This window comes from Atta colombica, unplaced genomic scaffold, assembly GCF_001594045.1.
Source record: "Atta colombica isolate Treedump-2 unplaced genomic scaffold, Acol1.0 scaffold127, whole genome shotgun sequence".
Taxonomy (NCBI): Eukaryota; Metazoa; Arthropoda; class Insecta; order Hymenoptera; family Formicidae; genus Atta; species Atta colombica.
In genome coordinates this window covers 435,526-453,849 of record NW_017259214.1, presented here as the reverse complement: position 1 = coordinate 453,849, position 18,324 = coordinate 435,526, and the positions used below count along the sequence as shown (strand labels likewise).

The 18,324-nt window shown below is 33.4% G+C and overlaps 2 protein-coding genes across 7 annotated transcripts in view; both read right to left on the bottom strand.

The window, feature by feature from the left end:
• LOC108684227 (AF4/FMR2 family member 4-like) overlaps positions 1–1,528 on the bottom strand; it is an 89,597-nt gene extending 88,069 nt beyond the window's left edge. Inside the window, exon 1 of the mRNA XM_018188452.1 lies at positions 160–1,528. Within this exon, the coding sequence (XP_018043941.1) occupies positions 160–1,373 (1,214 nt within the window). The 5' untranslated portion in view covers positions 1,374–1,528. The remainder of the gene's footprint in view (positions 1–159) is intronic.
• A 9,465-nt stretch (positions 1,529–10,993) lies between these two features.
• LOC108684198 (bestrophin-4-like) lies at positions 10,994–17,577 on the bottom strand. Of its 6 annotated transcripts, XM_018188368.1 has the most exons (11): positions 17,547–17,577; positions 16,729–16,867; positions 15,664–16,005; positions 14,505–14,825; positions 13,542–13,875; positions 13,130–13,351; positions 12,759–13,054; positions 12,630–12,662; positions 12,170–12,387; positions 11,707–11,974; positions 10,994–11,460 (listed from the first exon to the last, which is right to left on the bottom strand). In XM_018188368.1, the coding sequence occupies exons 3-11, from the start codon at positions 15,732–15,734 to the stop codon at positions 11,145–11,147; spliced, it is 2,079 nt and encodes a 692-aa protein (XP_018043857.1). In that variant the 5' UTR covers positions 15,735–16,005; positions 16,729–16,867; positions 17,547–17,577; the 3' UTR covers positions 10,994–11,144. The 6 variants fall into 6 exon arrangements, with proteins under 6 accessions (XP_018043857.1, XP_018043860.1, XP_018043859.1 ...); XM_018188371.1 differs by lacking the exon at positions 17,547–17,577 and having other exon boundaries at positions 16,819–16,865; XM_018188370.1 differs by lacking the exons at positions 16,729–16,867; positions 17,547–17,577 and adding an exon at positions 16,431–16,482.
• Positions 17,578–18,324: the final 747 nt, after the last annotated feature.

Genomic DNA, 18,324 nt, shown 5'->3' with positions numbered 1-18,324 from the left:
CCTCCCTCTTGCTTCTCTGTTCCTCTCGCGCCCTCTCTCACTCTTTCCCTCTCATTCTCTCCTTTCTCCCCTCACACCGACTGTCTCTTTCTCTCTCTCTCTCTCTTTCATTCTCCCATTCCATTCGCCTCTCTTCTTTCTATCGTCTCGCTCACTCACCTGTCAGAGCTCTCGGAGCTGTCGTATCGATCCGCGCACCGCTTCTTGCCGCAGGGCCCGACGAGGGTATCCTCGGCCATCCTAACCTGTCCCTTGAACGGACTGCCCTGATGCCTAGCTACGGCGACGCCGGCGTTGTCCGTCTTAGCAGACGCCGACGCCGTCACTGTCGCCGTCGTCGTCGCCGTCGCCGACGCGCTCTCCTCGGTTGCTCTCGTCGTCTCCTCCTCTCTCGTCGCGACGGCGATGATCATTGTCCGCCTGCCCGCGTCGCAATCCTCGCGGTCGTTCACTTCCGGTGCACTGTTCGCGCTCGGCGCCGAACGTCGCGTCGACGACGACGACGACGATGACGTACCATCGGTATCCTCGACACCGACGCGCGTCCCCGCGTTGTTGTTATTATTATTATTATTATTATTATTACCACCGGTCATGATTTCCGCGGCAACACCACCAGCACCACTTTTACTACTTTTAATACTACTATTACTACTGCCAGCACTGCCAGCACTGCCAGCACTATCACCGTCGCAGTCACTATCGACGCCGCCGACGCTGCCGCCGTTGCCGCCGTCCCCGTCGTCGTTGTCGTGGTCGTCCTCCGCCACGACACTCCGGACTACCTCGATTCTAACATCGCTATGGTACAGGCCGACACTACCACTGCCATTGCCGCCGTCGCCGTCGCCGCCACCACCGTCGTCGCCGTCGGCGCCGACGCCGACGCCACCGCAAGGCGCTTCGAGACTAATGCCGTCGCTGCCGCCGTTCTCTTCCTCGCCGTCGCTCACGGTTGGCCCAGTCGCGTCGACGGGCGACGGAGAATCACCACTGACGCGATCGTTGTCGCAATGATTAGCGAGGTGATGGCGATGAGGATTAAAGTGGTGATGATTACAATGATGAGACGATAAATGATGGTGGTAAGAATGACGAGGATGAGGATGCTGATGACGATGATGAAGACGACGCTCGTGGTGAGAACGATGATGATCGTCGAGCTCGCACGGAGACGCGCTGCTCGAGGCGTCCTCGTATCCGCCGACGCGCTCCACGAAGGATGAGGAGGCGTCCTGGTCTGATATGACGATCGGCGTGGTAGCGTCCGCGCGTTTATGCCGCTCCCTTGTCACGCGAGAATCACCGTCCCCCAGTCCCGTTGCCACCGCCGCGGTCGCGTCCTCCGCCGCGGACGGGCCGTCGTCTGCCATCTTGTAAACGAACGCGAACGCGCGCTACTGTGTGATCGTGTCGTGTCCGTGTTCGTGTCCGTGTCCGTATCCGTGTCGTGTCCGGCAGTGGCCCCCTATGGCACACACGAGCAGCATACGACCGCACCGCGGCTGCTCGGAGACTCGGGACTCGGAGCTGCTCCTCGCTGCTCCTCGCGCTCGGCGCTATGATCCGGCAGCGCACTCCGCTGACTCCGCTGACTCCGCACGTACACAGACAGACAGACAGACAGACAGTCGGCACTCGGCTCCGCTCGGCTCGGCTCGGCTCGGCTTAGCTCGCCAAGCGAGCCCCTCTCGATTTACCCACTCCACACGTAACAATCCAACAATACAGCGGCCACGGCGCCGATTGCCGAACGGCGAACGTCGACGCACTGCTGATGCACTCTGTGTCTGCCCTGCTGTACCGGCCGCCCCACCTCATTCTCATTCGAGTCGAATGTGCTCGACGCCTCCGATCATCTCCGACGTGATCCGAGTCCGCGAACCGAATGCGAGCGTTCGCGCGCTGCACTAAGCTGCGCTTCAACGAGTCTTGACGAGTCTCCATATCACGTGATTAGACTGATCACGTACACGTCTCTTGTCCATTTCCATCAATGTAGATTAATAGATTTTCCACAGAGACAGAAACATAGGATCATAACACATTACATAATGCGTAAAAAATTAATTATTGTCCTTCATTTCCTTCCTTTTCGTCCGTGTTCCAATGTGCGTACCTTTAGGGCGGGAACACAGATTCTTACAAAGGTGTAAGAAAATCAACCAATCAAAGTCTTTTATTTCATAGAAAAGAAATGAGAAGGACTTTGATTGGTTCTTTTTCTTATGCATTATGCGTTATGCTAAGGTCTTGTGCTTCTTTCTTTAAAGCTGGTAGTGTAGAGTCTTACGTAACGCATAATGCATAAGAAAATATATTAAGGTATATCCATATATACAAACTCGTATAACCACATAACATATGCATAAAAAATCATCCAATCGCATTTCTCTTATAAAATCGCGCGTAAAATGTGATTGGATTATTTTCTTTATGCGTACGTTTATGCCGCTGTGCAAGTTCGTATGGATATCCTTAGACTTTCCACAATAAATCATTACTTTAAGTGTTAAAACTGTAAGAAATTGACTCATCATAATTGATTATTCTTTTTACATTGATTGGTTAATACTGTGATTGGTTAATATCTTATGATTAAGATTTTAAGACTTAAAATTTAGGTGATAATTTAGTTTGGTAGAAAAACTATCAAATTCATTTTTACTTTCCATAATAAAACATTCTGACTGATTAATTTTTTTATTGCGCTATGCAAAGATCTATGCTTCGGTTTATATAATGACTTATTGCAGAATGTGTGTAACTTTTCCTAATTTTTAAAACTATAAAAAAATAAAGAATAAATTAAATCAAGGTTAAAATTAATCTACAATGGCACAAAATATTAAAAAATAACGAAAAGAGGTCTTTTTTAAGTTGTCTTTACGATAAAGTGAAAAGATGTTTAAAAGACGAAAAGACATTATTTTTAGATTGTCTTTTCAATAAGACCTAAAGATGTCTATAAGACATATTTTAGTTTTGTCGAAAAAACAACTTAAAAAAGATATCTTTCCGTTATTTCGGTTCTTTTTATCACTTGCGAGTAGTATGCGAAATCGTCACCAGATGGACGTGACGGAGTCCAGTTTCTTGTGAATATAAAGGACAGAATAAAAGATGCAGAACTATGAAAAATTTTACTCGTGTTCTAATGAACATTAATAAAATATTTTTTTGTAATCGGATCTTCAAAGAAGACTATGATAAAAGATAATAACTCTTGCACATAAGACACAACAAACGTTACAAGAAATGGGACGTATATTGTCATGCAATTTTATTTTTTGTAAAAATTGTTTTGTGAAAATTAATTTAGAAATTCGATATTATTAAATGTTATATTGTATCAAGATATAAAAACTAAAAGAAGTATTAAAGATGACTAAAAGATATCCAAAGAAGTCATCCTTTAGTTATTATATGGATAATATAAAATGACTAGAAATGTGATCTGTTGTCTTTTAATCATTTTTTCGTTGACTATATTCTTTCACTAAAAGATATCTTTGTAATAACAATTTAGTCGTCTTTTAATCATCTTTTAAACGACTTTGTGCACTCTGGGAGGCATCTTAGCAGTAATTTTTCATGAGTAAATAGCGTGTCACTGAACTGCTATTACGTATGCATTGCTCGCATGCATTTCGCTTATATTATCTTGATATCGATTTAAGATATGATTAATGTGACTTTTAGAAATAGTTCATGATATGATTATTATTGGGTTAGTTCCAATTTGTTCTTCAAATCTCAACGGAGCTTAAAAAGATTTAACGTGTAAATAATGACATCTAGCGGTGTTGCTAAGAATTATATTTCATTATTTGAACTTGCTTTTCGCAATTAAATTAATTGTTTTATTATTATATTATTATAACTAATTCATCATTTGGATCATATGAAACATCACTATATTTCGGAATTAATTTCTGTGTAATTTGGACAGTATTACCACCAACGAGATACTATTAAAGACCGTCAATCCTGAGCAAATTTTCAATTGTATAAAAAAAATTCCAAGGGAGGTAATTGAAGAACGCTAACATTATCAACAATTGATATAAACTTGCTTTTATTATCATAATGAAATTTAATAATTAATTAATTAAATTTAATAATTTATTATCATAATGAAATATTATTTGGCTAATATATTATGAAATTCATGATTTTTTATTACATAAATGCATACCATAAATAAATATGCATATTTGTAAAGTTATAATATCCTATATATTAATTGCCGAAAAAATTACAATGTTTTCTCTACCAATCATCTCTGTTGATAATCAAACTTTGACACTGAAATCACAATTTTAAAGAAAAATCGAGTATTATTGAATTTTAAATCTATACACATCGATAAACACGACTATTAAACTAATAAATTATAAAATTAGTACAATATATCAGTTTTTTTACTCTCAATCGTTTCAGTATACAGATAATTCAGTTTATTGGCCCACAAAATACAGCCATTTTACATACATTTACAGTCTTGCAGTTACCAATTGATGCGTTGAAATAACAATAATATAACTGGACGGGGTATCACTGCTTATGATAACTTTATTCTCAAGAATAAAACTACTTAAACCTAATATAAAAAACGCTAATTAAAACTATAGAATGTAATAACGGAAGTACATGTTTGATAGATCTTTTTAATTTAAAACAAAAATAACTATATCGATTTATTAAAGAATTCAGTTATAATCTCAATTTCGTTTTCATTCTTTTTAAAATTCTTTAATGTCAATCGGAGCTTTTATATTCAACTTATTAAACTTATGACATATTCTTTCTTTCTTTGGTATATTATTGCAAATCCATAGTATATGATTCTCGTCTTCGATAAAACCACAAAAATCACTATCGCTTATCTTAAATCTAAATAAGCTAGATTTCAAAGAGTTAGAGGCTCTAATAAAAGCTACAATAAAAGGTACAGGAAACAGAGAACAGAGAATAAGATATTTCACCCTATCAGAAACTATGTATTCCACAAAACATGCACAGTGAAAGTGATTCGCTTCAGTATTAATGCTGCACTACTGCTCCCTGACAAAATGGATGTAAACTACATAGCAAGGTCCACTTTTCGAGGCAGATAATAAATCGATATTTGGTTTGTATAATCATGCTAGAGACAAACCTTGAAAGAGAGGACATGACAGCACAAAACCTACAACCGCAAGATACTATCACGCATTACTGCCCTCTGACAAAGTGGATGTAAACTAACACAGCGTAACCACTTTTCTTAGGATACATCTACTTTTCAAGGCTGGAAATGATAAATCGATATTTAGTTCATTTAATTGTGCTCCACCTTTAGAAATTTATTGACTTTCTTCCGCGATCGTGTGTGACTCATGATTTATTTATGCTGGATAATCTGTGTACTATACATATATACTATAACAATGTATTATATACAAGATCGTCGCAATTAATTAAATTCAGAAAAATGACATTCCTAGTCACGTATTTCGACAAAGAAACATTACGATAATCATATATAGGTGATTCGCTATCAGCATTGCTTACAGCAATTTCTTTATAGCCAAATGTCATAATGTTTCTTAGTATTTGTTTAAAATGAATATTTTTATTTTCTCACTGTAGCTATATTGTAAGAAATAAGCAACAACGCGAAAAAAATATCAAGAGCTCTGAAATTCGAACCAGAGGCCTGATCTTCTGCGAAATACTTCTGTTTTGTCATTGAATCACACAGTCCTTTTTTCGCTAAGAATTTATTTTTATATAAATATGAAAGTATGATGAGGTGTATAATCTCCAATGACTTTGATCTTGACAAATATTATCCAGGATCCTGAACAATATTCAAGAAATTTTAGCCATCAGTCGGATATCTTGCGTAATGCTGGTACTTTCAAGCCTTTATAATTCGAAAAATACTTAATGAAAAAATATTTTATTAGTGTTTTGAAAAGCTCTTGAAATGAGCTATAAGAATATGTAATAAAAAAGGGGGGAGGTCCTATTTAAAAAAAACTTCAACTTGATCTTCATATGAATTGCAGATTCTACCCAAAGTCAACTTCTTATCATCAGTTAGATAGATTTTTTTAAGTCTTATGCCTTTGCTTTTATATATTTTTCGCTAAAGTTGATTGTTTTCGAGATATTTTAGTGTTTTCAGACTTTTTGAAGATCTTATATGTACATATATATAACATTTTTTAATGTAGATTGTCCTGTTTTCTCCAGAAATTAGCTATATCACCGACGAGATGCTATTAAAGACCGACATTCTTACGGAAGTTCGCGTCCTTGAGAATATTGAAGTGATTTAGAGTTAAAAATTGATAATATTGTATTAATTTTATAATTTATTAGTTTAGTAGATGTATTTATGCACTTAGAACAATATTTGATTTTTTTTTAAATTGTGATTTTAGTGTATCGTCAAAATTTGATTATGAACAGAGATGATAACTAAAAAAAATTATAATTTTTCTGCAATATATAGAATATTATAACTTTACATTTATTTAATGCACATTTATTTAAAGGAAATTTATACAATAAAAAATTTATACAATATTTATACAATAAATTTATACAATAATATTTATACAATTAAAAAATCATGAATTTAATAATGCATAAGCCATATTTATGTTAATAATAACAAATTTATATCAATTGTCGATAATGTCAGCGTTCTTCAATTACTTTCAGGCCTTTTTTATACTGCCGAAAATTTGCCCAGAGTTGACGGTCTTTAATAATATCTCGTCGGTGATTATCCCAGCAAACGAGAATGGATTTAAATGAATTGAAATTTTTTCCGAATGCGTATTTTAAATAGCGAATACCTTTTTGGATTTAATTGGATTCAATTGGATTCAATTAGATTCAGCTGGATTGAAAACAATATTTCTTATTCAAAATTTTGAATTGAACAGTATTCACAATGTGTGTGTTGTGAAAGAAAAAGCTAATATTATTTTTATATTGAAAGGCATACAGATATACTCCATGCAATTCCGACAAATGAATAAAAATTCATTCAGGATTGAAAAGGATTCATTTTAACATTCGTGAATCAATATTTTAAAAAATTTGAATCCACTTTAATTCATTTCAATTCTCATTTGCTGTGATATACTCTTAATTTAAAATAGAATTTCAAATAAGCAAAATCCGATTATAATCGCCGGAGGTAGTGGAAGGCTCCTCTACAGATTGGTCCATTTTTACTGGAAATCTTGGTAACTTAGAAAGTATATATTTTATTGAGAAGATTTTCGAGTTTTTATTTAAAGCTTCTCTAATCGCAAGTATATTCAATAAAAACTAAACGATCTGCTTATCATTTATTCAATCTTTGTATAAGTATTTTTAATCTTTTTATTATATGTAAAAATGATATGTAATTATATGTAAAAAAAATATTGTGAATGTACATATGTTGAGTAATTAAATTATATGATTTTATTAAATTTGGAAAAAAATTAATAAAATGAATTGTATAATAAATAATAATTAACGAAAAAATAAAAAATGAAGCCTGCATAACACGCTTTATCAAAGGATGTCCTTAAGATGTAAGATGATATTCTTTGATCGTTTTTAGAACGTTCCTTAAAGAAAGTGTACGCTGTACGGAAAGTACAGAAAAGAAGATCATCGATTATAATCGCCGGAGATGGTGGAGGGTCTCTATAGATTGGCTCGATTTTTTTGCTTTTTTGAAATTTTACTTCAAATTGAAAGTATACAACTAATTTCTGTAGAGAAAACGGAACATCTGCATTAAAAAAGCGTTATTTTTATACATATACAATATATACTGCATAACTTCATATAATACAAAATTTACTAAAGTAATGTGTTTGATTAATATTTATTTTGAAGTTTCAAATTTAGCAATTTCCATTTTCAATAAAAGAAAATAAGAAAAAAATAAATCACATTTTCGAGTAATTAAATTTTATTTATTTTATTTATTAAAATAAAAGCTAAAGCTTATTCTTGATTTTATTGTCATATAAATTTATATTCATTAATTTAATTACTTATTATTTTATTTATTGTTATTTTTTATGTATATATTTTATTTGTTTATTTTTGTATTTTTATATATTTTTGTAGTATATAATATAATTTTTGCTTTATCTTTTACCATAACAAAAATTGATTTCCTATAAGTTCCACTTTAATATTAATGCTTTCTCTCTTAAGAAATGTATATTTTTGAATTCTTCTTTTCGATGATTATTTTTACACGTTTTTATTTGATGAAGTATTCTTTTGAACTGTCACTTTGGCTGTGTTCCAAAATTGACTGCCAGTACTGAAAATCTATAATGCACGTAACGTAAATTGTAGCAGTGTTGGCAGTAAATTTGGAACAGTCTTTAAAATTACCGCGGTGCGAATGTTTAAATGGCTGCACTTGGAATCTGCGCAGAACCGTTCGAAATTCGTTTGGACAACAAGCACACTGAGTTTGTTGTTTATGGATTGGCACTGGCCGCTAAAATTTGAATCGCGATCAGTTACGAACGTGATATAGCGAATCGCGAATTTGTGTTCGAGCCGTTTCTTGTGAGAACTTTCGTCTAAAAGTAAACTCTGTGTAAAAGATTATCGCAAGTGTAAAATATATCAGAACTTCAGTTTCATGCATGTTTGGTGATATTTGATGTCGACCATCATCACCACATCTATTTCTTGTCGAACTGCATCGAAACTGCAAACGATGCATGACAGCAGCCATTGCCAAGTACGTTCATCTTCGTTCTGTAATCAGCTACATTAAATTCCAATATTTACGGAAACATTTTTTGATTTTTGCATTAAATATTTTGCTTGTTCCTCCATGCTTTCTTTTCTCGTTCATATAATTGATAACGTCGCCGATCTTGTGTAACTTACACGTTAGATTTTTCATATACTGATGAAATTAGGATATCAAATTATAGAAAATTAATATTGCTTGAAAATAGAAGAGAGTCAAGAAAGATGTGAATGTTATGTTATATGGGGATACAGTTATTACGTTGTCTATGTGACTTTCATTAAATATATTCCGTGCAATCGTAATTATTACGCGTATAGCAGATTTTCCATAAATTAAGTAAACATTTGAAATGTCTTAGTAATTATTGAAAATGGTCCTTTGACATTTTATTTGCGATAGTTCAATAAAATGTTTTAATTGCGATAGCTAATAAATGTCTTATTTTTTAATATTATTTATTAATTTTTTTTGTTTTTATTAGAAAATCCTTGTATAGTCAGTTCTTATATTTAAGTCTTAAGATGTCAATCACAGGCCAAGATCAGATATAATAGTATTTTAAAAAAATACCCTTAAAACAAGACTGAACTATGAATATAGTATTTATTTCAGTATTTATTTCATAACTTAAGAAGTTAGTACGACTTTGTGATTGGTTTATAGAACCTATGAATCAACTATGAATCAATTATGAACCGAAAAATTGTGTATCGGCTTTTTCTACCAAAGATTCAGATTTAAGTTTATCCAGAACACATATTGCATAGTACACACATTCCTTCTCATGAAAAAAATCAAAAAATTCTGAAAATAGATGTAAAAAAAAATACCCGTGTCTGTGTCGGGTATTTTTTTTTACATTTACTTTCAGAATCTCCGATTTTTTTCATGGGAGGAAAAAAAAATTTTGTACAGTGTTGTAAAACAAAAGGAATGGGTGCCTGTAATATTTCGCTAAGATAAAAATCAATCGTATCTTATTGAAAATACTTTATTTCAATAATACTGCAAAACAAACGGCTCATAGCACCGTAACAAATCATATACATCGTGGAATGTTAATCGAAAATGACCAGCGACAGTCAAGTCGTTTAAGCGTACAATAAAACATCGTGTGCAATATATTATAAGATGAAATGCGAAAATTAAATTTTTATTTAAAAATACAAAATTTTAAGTTATATATTTCTTTAAAAAATTCTTTAAAAAATTTTTTTGTTTGATTCAAGTTCTCTATTTTTGTGAATAATTAGAAGACTAAATTTTCTTTTTAAAAATTGCGATAAATATAGATTTTTAATCGAACGTTTTGATTGAGCATTAACAACAAGTTTTCATCAATAGCATCAATTTCATTAATAGCGCTTTTGTTCTATTGCTTTCATTACAGAAATCAAATTTAATAACTTAATACAGGAAATTATTTATTTTTAATGTTAAAAGCAACAAATAACATTCAAAAATAAGTAATTAATCACCACCTTCTAATATTAATTTTCTGTAAGGTTTGAGAAAAATAACAAAAATATCTTGTGCGTAGCTATTGTAGTCGAAACTAAGAAAAAATATATTCTAAATTTCAATTAATATTTATTTGAAAAGTATTAACTAAATATTAGGTGTGGGAAAAAGTTCGTAGCGTTTTTCCCATTAGATAGCATTAAAAAAACGAACTTTTTCCCATACCTAATATTTATTAAACATAAAAATATATTTATTTGTAAATGTTTAGTTGGCAGTATTCAAATAAATATTTAAATTTAGGCTATTTTTTTTCTCAGTGTATGGGTGTCTCCCAAACGACTCAGTATATAACACAGTGATCATCCTTGTTTAACATTGGTAAACAAAGACATAATGATGCACAGTGTCACATCGTATATCTCTTGTTGGAAAACATCCTATACAATCATATGTTTTTGTACTCAAATTTTTACCTAAAAAACATTTTGCATTTATTAATTTATAAATAAACGAAAACACTGAAATTTCTTCAGCTGGCTTTCGCGAAAAACTTTCACACGACGATACTGTTGTGTTATACATGCTCGTGTAAAAAATATTTTAACTCTTTACAAACTTGTCGTTGTTAAAACAGATTCAGATTTTCATAAGAATGCTAAAAAATTGCTAACCGCAAAATTTCACAATTGATTTATATTACATATAGATTACTCGTATGTAATATAAAATCCGTATGTACGTGAAACATTACATCATTGTTTAATGATAAACTTGTTAAGTACATCGCAGACACATAACAAATCTGTCATTGTATGTCACGTTATTTTCTTACTTCGATCGAATTTGTTATTCAGGCCTATTAGACAAACTAATGTCGAAAATCAACGTATTTTTTCTAAATTTCATCATTTTCATCGCGTTCTTTCATACTTCGTCGCGATGTATCTGCTAATTCCGTTAGCAAAAGAGTTTCTGAATCGGGAAGGCTTCTCGATTCATTTTCGTTTAGGCCACTAGCACTTCGAGTGAGTTTTCGATGACGCCTTCGAGCCTTCCTCTCGGTTTTCAATTTCGTAAATTCGCTTGTACCATTGTCAGAAGAGGAAGTGCTTGATGTACTGGGCAAATCATCGTTTATCCCACTACCGGTGTAACTAGGCGCTGGTTCATAAATGGTACTCGATCTTATTGATGGTGCGGATTCTTGTGTCCTAAGATAAAAATAAATTTTAGGAAAATTAAAATGCTTTAATTATAATTGAAACGTCAAATTTAATTCTCAAGTTTCTAATCAAATTTAATTCTAAGAAAATGCTAGTAGAATTTAATTCTAACAAAATTTAAGACTATAAAACCGGTAAATTTTCAGACGATTCATACACGCAGTTGCGAATTTTCTGATACATTTACAAATATTGGAAATCGGAATTGATTTTTCAGACTTATAAATTATCAACCTTAAAATATTCCGCCTTTCGACCGCGGATTCTGCACTGCCGGCTATTATTAAAGCTCCTGCACGTGCGGGTGCACTCCTGGAGAATATCTCACGATTGTAAGATTGTGCGACACCAGGAACGTCGACGGGATCACTCGGCGGTGGCGGACCTTGCGTAAATATACTTTGTACGTGAGGCCTGCTTTCGTTCGATTGTCTTAACGATGTTAATGTCATCTGCTCGTCCACTTCCTCAATGACGCCTATTCTCATGGAGCCACCTGCACCTGTAACATTATTATTTTATCCTTAATCAGTCGTTTTAATGTAATTAAACTAAACTCCTAATCTGTAACGCGACAGTGTCGATATCGATTGTAGTCTTTTTACTTACAAAACTTGTGCAACGATAATATAACGACATCGAATGCTGTCATTAAGAGTTATAAAATAAGGATCCTAGCGTTAAACAAAATATGTACCAGGTGGTCGTGGTTGTAATGAAGTTGTTGAACCCATGCTCGGCATCTTTCCCGTGGTTTTGGTGGCACTCGTACCCCCGTCCGTCCTGTCATCTTTGCTAAACAGTCGCTTAAGTGCATTGGTGACGCTGGCTACCCTCGTGAGGGACTCACCCAAATTGCTAGGAGTCGAACCACCACTGATATTACGATCTCGATTGCTTACTCTACTGGTGCTTCTAATAAAAAATTAGCAGAACTTTAGAATCATAAAGATATGTTATCATTTTCAATCAATATTATAATACTAGATTATATTACGCTATAAATCGTAGTGTTTTCTGAAAGTACAACTTTATTATTTAATGTTTTATTACCTTTAATATATGTATTAAAATGAAATTATAATTATATGTATTTTGAATTCCAATAAGTTTTTTCTTCATTTTAATTTTTTATCACAAGATAAAGAAATAACTACCTGATTAATCTCTCGGTGCTGTTTGTATTGCTTCTGAATTAGCATTAAAAATATGAAATGTGAATAGATCTGCTTCACACGTTAAATTTAAATAAAAAAATATTCAAATGTGGAGTAATTTGTAATTACCGGGACAGCTTTCCTGCGATAAAATGTATTCCTGATGCAGCATCATCAGCGATGTCGGAGCGAAATTTCTGATCATCCGTTGGCATCATCTCGTCAATTTTAACCGATGATGGTTGCAATTCTTGTTGCGCAGCGGACAATTGTATGCCAGCTGTTGAAGGTTCAGGAGGTTCCTCGCGGTAGGGTTGTGCTGCGGCGGTGTAGGGGAGTTCCGCGGGGAATATTTCATCCCAATATTGATCACGTATGAGTTCAGGATGTTCATGATGCATCTCATCAACGATTAGATAGCTTACCTTAAAAACAAAAAAATAGCATTATTTTAGAATTTCAAGAGAGAAAAAAGTAAACGACGAGAAAGTAGTTCTTACTTGTAAATTGCGATCGATTAACCAGTTTACTTCAAAGTCATCGTCGTCCTCGCCGAATGGATTGATTAACGTTTCGGCTACTTTTAACCAGCCCATATAGAAAAAAAATTGCAATGTCGCGAATACTGGGAAGTACAGATCTATGGTCGAGTCTGATTTTTGAATCCACTGACGACCCATCACAGTAGTCAAAAAATATGTATAGACGGCTAATGTTACGACCTACAATAAAAATAGAATTTAGAATTCAGATGCGGCAAACTGATAAACTATGCGACTCTATTTATTAAATATACTTTTATATTAAATATTTAATTATTATTCTTCCCGACTTCTCAAAATTTCTTACAACTATTGCTTTGCCTTCCGGAATTATTAATTTAAATAGTCTCTCCTCTCTATGTCTGAGTACCTGAGTGTACACTAACGGGACGCTGATTGTATCGTAGTGCGATATACTACCACACATTCCACGGAACCTATTAAGTTCATCAATTAGAGTTTTCACCGCGAAATCGTCACGTATTCGACCTTCCTGTCGGGCTCGAGTCACGATACTGGAAGCCCAAACTATCGGTAGCCAATGTTTACTTGGCTTTGGGAATTTCGCATTTAGACTTTGAAATATCGCTAATTCGTTGTCCAACAACAAACCGCTCTCCACGAAATGCTCTAGAGTAGGAAATCTCTTCTTTACACGCGGCGCGACGTTTGTTAGGACTATAGTCAGACAAACGCACACGTACCTGAAAAAAAAAAAGGAATTTTATTTTTATTAGAGAAATTAAAGTGTCTTGTTATATAGAACTGTCTAAAGTAAAATTCGCTACATAATATATAAAAAAAATTTATACGAAATATTTTTTTTATCTTTTCTATAACATGTGAAGTTAAATACTTAATGATAATATTTTAACTTGATTTATTTAACAAACTATTATATATTTTGATATTTTGACATTTAGAAAATATTAGGTGTAATATTATATACCTTGAAATATTTAACTCTCCAACGGCAAATATCGTGTCCACATTGTTTCTTATTTCTCTATACTTATGTAATTTTTATAACTTTTTTAAACTTTTTTTCTAATGTCTACGTAGCAGAATAATTTAGTAGAAACTTTAAAGAACATGTATGAATTTTTATAGAATTTTTCGAACACTTCAAGAGAACACTCAAATCGAATTGGACACAAATGACTCATGTGTGTCGCTCTAAAGTACTGAAAATAAGTGTGCCGTTGCAGGGTTAATCGATCTTTTTTTTCTATCGTTTAAAAAAAAAATCAAGATATGTCTTTCTTTACAATTTAAATTAGATGCAACTTTAGTTGTGCTTTATGGATGCTATACTTTACATTGCACAAGGTACCTAACGATCGTTCGACGCATTAGACGACCGCGTTCGTCGTTCCCGTGTATAGTGGCTGATACGAAGACTGCGATGGAATCAGGCCATGGTATCGTCATGTATTGATTCCACCATCTAGTCATGACGATACTGACATAGAAACCTAGGACGAATGATAGTGGTATCAGATCGCTGTACTCATTGCAGTATGACACCACAGATTCGAATATCTTCTTTTGGTCCTCGTTCAATAATAATCGGTAAATACCGGAGAGGGAGTAATAGATGAAGAGGAAGAGTGTCAGATCGAGCCAGACAAGTTTGTAAATGCTTGCCCGCCATCTGAAACAAAATCACGCGACTCGTAAATTAGATGCAGACGCGAAACATCTGTCAAGGTGTTATAATTGTCTCATAATGAGCGATCTCATCTAGGAAAGCGATCTCTTGCGATCTCTAAGAAAATTTCAATAGCAATAATGCGCTTTAAAATCTGACGATGTATTAAAATCACAAAGCGCGATAAAACGCGATAATGTAACTTGTGTGCTGTTATCGAGCTGAAAGTCAATAATTCTGTTTCATATCTTGACTTATTGTTAGTGCCTCGCTATTAGTAGCGGCATCATGCTTGAGGTGTATTAACTTTGAATGACGAAGTGTTGTATTTTTATGCAAATATATTGGAAATGTTCGCTACTCGTTATTTGCAATTGGAAGTATTCCAACATAATTCGTGGTATTATTCTCAGGAACGTGACCTACGTGAATATCATTGACATTTACAAACCCACGCGTTTTTAGCTTTTTACGTGAAACGATTAAAATGAGAAAGCATACAAATCGTATTTATGTAAATTGTAATTGCTATTTTAATCATAAGAGAAAAATAAAAAAAAGAATGCAAAAAAGGAAATAAATGTAGAAAAATAAATATGAACAGCTGTAAAATTAATACATCGAGTGATAATAACAGCATCATATTGAGAAATAAATATAAATAAAAATTCAAGGGTTAAATATAAATCAGGTATTAAAATATAAAAATAGAGATATTATGAATAAAAAAGATTAATCGAATGATAAATTCAAAAAATAGCTAAAAATTTTTAATAAATATGTTCCAGTTGACTGAAATAGATTAATCAATCTCTCAAATGCTAAAAAGTCAAAATCTTACCTGAGTAATAACTTGAGGAAGCAACCGAGGCCCCTGCAAGTGGCTACCTCGGCAGTGTAGGAAACAGTCATCTTTTATCGAGCACGTGAATCGTATCTCACGTGGTTACTCTCTTTTTTATTTAACTCTTCAACTCCAAGTGCTACGCTTGCACTTTCGCCGATAAAAAGGTTGTGACATCCCCCAAAAGTTTTGTCCTCTCGTCAAAATGAGATAACCAAGTGCGACAACTATTGTCAACTCCTCTTCGGCATCATCTCCGGCTTCGTTTCCTCGAAACAGCTAAGCTGACGGTCCACCGGTAAGAAATCTCCAAGGTCATCGTTTATATGATTGAACCGCCTGACGTGATTATATAATGTAAGTTATACTGACAGAAATGGCACAAACTTATTAGCTCTAATATACGCACTTTTCGCGTTTCGCAAGAATCATTTCTGTCAATAGGACTATTGTTTAAAAAATCTATTTTCGTTTTGCTTCACTTCCTTCATTTCGAAAGAAATATGCTTGGTATATTCATTTTCTATAGCAATACGAAATAAATTTGACGCAATCTCACGTGTATTTCTTGTCACATTTAAATTTTTTACGTGCTGTTATCAGTGTTTTTTATCAGAACATTATCAGAACTTGAGGTTCGTAAATTTAAAATAAAAACTTCTTTTGATAATAGGTGAATTCTCAACAGTTATGAATTTAATTCGTTCGCGTAAGAATTTATTATCTCAGAGATAATTTTGAAGTTCTGTGAATTATCAGCTTACCTCGTTGGTACGATAGTTTCTTTCAAAACATAGACATTTATTTATATTGTAGGATTAAGATTATATTTCTTAAGATTCTTCCGATATTTCACAGTAGCTCATAATAAATTTAATTTTCTAATTATCAAATTTCCTTTTTGTCAGGAATTAAATATCTCTTCATTACAATTTGTCGTTGTCATGATAATATCTTTGAAGTCTCTTCAAGACTAAACAACTTTAACGAAGCTAACACAGAAATATATTTGATATTTCTTGAGAAACGGATGGTTTATGTAATATTAAAAATTATCCGAACCAAGGGCATTAAATGCGTGTATCAAACAATTTATCTGCAATTGAACTTCTCTAATTTTCCTCATTAAAAGATTAATGTTTCTTCGTATACCTATCAAGCGTAAAGGTTTCGATTTTTCGATTGCTTGAGAATTCCCAATCTGTAAAAAACAGAAAAAAATAGATGAATTATAACAGAATAAAAAGATATTCTACGAAAAATTAAATGTTTTTCAAAATTAATTTTGTTTTTTAAATTATTAATCCTTCTGTCAATGTACCAGCTTGTCAATGTTTTCAGCTTTTTATTTCTCGTTTTTTATTTATCGTATTTCTCAAACTTTTAAAAATGTAAAAGTGAAAGCGAGATAAAATCTGTGCAAAACTGTTCATTGTTACTCAAAAAGGATTCATTGTTACGCTGGGATTTTTAAAGTCTTATTCAATAAAATTCGTATAAAAATATAAAAACTTTTTACCGTTTAAAATTTGATGAATGATAAATTCGATATGAATAATAAAAAGAAAAGAAAATTTTGAAAAATTTTAATCGTTTTTTAGCAAGAACTAAAATACATTAAAATGAGTATATTTTCAATTAACATTTAGCTGTATACTGTTACTTCGTGACCGGCTAAGATCAATACAAATGATTCAATAGAAATATGTAGCATACTCGGGGAAGAGGAATGCAGATATTTTTAACACAATTTTGTATTTTGCCATTCAAGCAATTCGATTATTTTTAATTCATCTACATTTTTCAGAGAATTTCCGCATTTATCCCTCCAAGTTTTACAATGTCTGTCTTTGTGCGCATCATTACCAAAAGGATATTACCACGAGTGCGTTTTACACCATGCCAAGGTGCAGTCGTCATTTCTTGGTTGATCTTCGAAAGTATGACGAGTTTCTGATTGACGTCATTGTAAAATGATAACATCACGTAATCGCACCTGATTAGTAATCAGTAATTTAAACTACACTTCCAGTGTGACATAATTTCGCCGGTTAACACGTGGTTGTATTAACGCAAAATGAGAAAAAAAAGTGCAATTATAACGTAACGTTATTTACATTTGACGAAGGAAAATTAAGATAATTGCAGAGTTGGTTCCAAGTTTCATAAAACGAAGTATATCTTATCGTATACTTTAAATGTTGAATTAAATGTGCAGAATCGTTGCTCACTAGTTATTTTAAATATCGACATTTTTAATCGCGAAATAAACTAAAAATTGTATTTTGCGAGAAATTATTTATTTCCGAAAATACACGTTACCAGTTGTAAATGTACGTGACAGTTGCAAATATTGTCAGGCAATTTTTGACCTTGGACCTCGCATGTAATGATAGCTATCACAGACGCGATCATAAAATTCATTATTCGTGACACATGAGTGTCACTACACAAGTCAGCTGTTGCATTATATTCCCAGAGAAAATTACATTAATTACAAAATTAATTAGAAATGTATCGCAAACATTCTGATAAACTACTGATATAGATCTGATATCCGCGAAAAAAGGCTGTAATTTGCCTACACAAATAATATATATGTATAGAAATTTCGAGAAACAAAGGAAAGGAGAGAGCATAAGTTATAGAGCATAGGTG